This window comes from Pistacia vera, unplaced genomic scaffold (assembly GCF_008641045.1).
Source record: "Pistacia vera cultivar Batoury unplaced genomic scaffold, PisVer_v2 Contig400, whole genome shotgun sequence".
In the NCBI taxonomy this organism is placed as follows: Eukaryota; Viridiplantae; Streptophyta; class Magnoliopsida; order Sapindales; family Anacardiaceae; genus Pistacia; species Pistacia vera.
The window spans coordinates 1,900,780-1,902,500 of NW_022196225.1; the positions used below are offsets into that span (position 1 = coordinate 1,900,780).

The 1,721-nt window shown below is 35.4% G+C and overlaps 1 protein-coding gene across 1 annotated transcript; it reads right to left on the reverse strand.

The window, feature by feature from the left end:
- Positions 1–264: 264 nt before the first annotated feature.
- LOC116141842 lies at positions 265–756 on the reverse strand. The gene has a single exon (XM_031427312.1). It carries the CDS (start codon positions 754–756, stop codon positions 265–267), a length of 492 nt encoding a protein of 163 aa, XP_031283172.1.
- Positions 757–1,721: the final 965 nt, after the last annotated feature.

Sequence of the window (1,721 nt, forward strand, 5' to 3'; positions counted from 1 at the left end):
TATATTTCATGCACCACAGACGTCAAAGACATGACTTAAAGCATAAACCTTCTAAAAACAAAAACTATTTGTTTTTTTTTTTAACACTAAACACACCTAAATCTCCTCCCCACACTAAAACTGACATTGTCCCCAATAAGATGATGCAAAGAAAAGGCAAAAATAACCAAAATTTAAAATTGAGAATAAGCAAACACCCCATTGGGTTACCTCCCAAGCAGCGCCTTTGTTTATTGTCATTGGCTCGACTCAAGGCTGTCTTCTTCAATCAGTATAAATCGGATCCTCAAGGTCCAATCTTGCCACATTTTCTACTTGGAAACCCTCATAGAAAGTCTTAAGTCTATGGCCATTCACCCTAAACACTTTGGAAGTTGCTAAACTTTGAATTTCAACTGCACCATGAGGAAAAACATTAGTAACAACAAAAGGTCCAATCCAACGAGAACGCAACTTACTTGGAAACAAACAAAGCTGTGAATGGTATAGAAGGACTTTTTGACCAACTTTAAACTCCTTCCTATAGATCATCTTGTCATGAAAAGCCTTCGTCTTTTCCTTGTAAATCCTTGCACTCTCATAGGCATCATTGCGAATTTCCTCTAACTCTTGTAGTTGCAACTTCCTGTGTTCTCCACTTTCATCCATGTTCATGTTGAAACTCTTGATTGCCCAATGAGCCTTGTGTTCTAACTCAACCGGAAGGTGGCATGCTTTCCCAAACACCAACCGAAAAGGTGACATACCAATGGGCATTGATGAGAATGCAAAATGTCATATTTACCCCCCTTATTGTCTAGTCTTTTATACTTATTTGTTGCCTAAATGTACTCATTATTATTCTATTTTGATTTAGGATGCAAATGAAGGCGTTAAATGCAAAACAGAACTAATTATGTGAATTCAGACAGTTTTGACATCGCTCTGTAATTTGTGCATAACTCTCTCATCAAAGCTCTGATTGAGATGATTCAAAATTCTGTGGAACCCTAAGAAAGAGATCTACAACTTTCATGTTTTTACTTTGGAGAGACACTCGCTGCATCAAGGCTATAATCGGGCTTGAATTTGACGCACCTGCACTGCTAACGTTCTGGAACATTCCGCCTTGTCATGCAATTCAAATTGGTAGATTTTTATAGGAAGTTTTAAAGACCTGTTGCACACAAATGACAGCTAGAAAACACCACTTTCCTATTTTATTTTAGGACTTTATTATTTTATTTCCAATTAATCAGATTAGGATAAATGTTACTTTAGATATTAGAATATTTTGAGGAGATTGAGTAGAATTAGAATTCGAATTAGATATTTTTAAAGAGAGATCATATTGGGATATATCACACACGCCTCTCTTTCTCTCTTCTGGGAATTTCGTTTTTCTTGAGTTTTTCATAGCCATGAGCAGTTAAACTTTTATAACTTGGTCGAAGGAAACGGAGACCTCGAAATCAAATAAACTGTGAGATCTATCTGTTTTTAATGTTCAATTTATGTTTTGAGTATTGGATGTTCTTCTATGCATATTGTCATGATTGTTGCGTTTAATTACTAGGAGGCCTACTAGTTTATTATTTGTTACAATCTACTGCTAAGTTAGATATCAAATCTATAATTGTTTGATCCCTTTAACTTGTGAAGCAATTAGGGTTTAAGAATTTGCTGCGTCAGGAATTGTTAAGTCTTAAGAAGAACATTTGACTGAATTAAATACAACCACT

Coding starts and splice junctions, on each gene's coding strand:
- LOC116141842 (XM_031427312.1), bottom strand. CDS start 756: ATGCCCATTGGTATGTCACCTTTTCGGTTGGTGTTTGGGAAAGCATGC.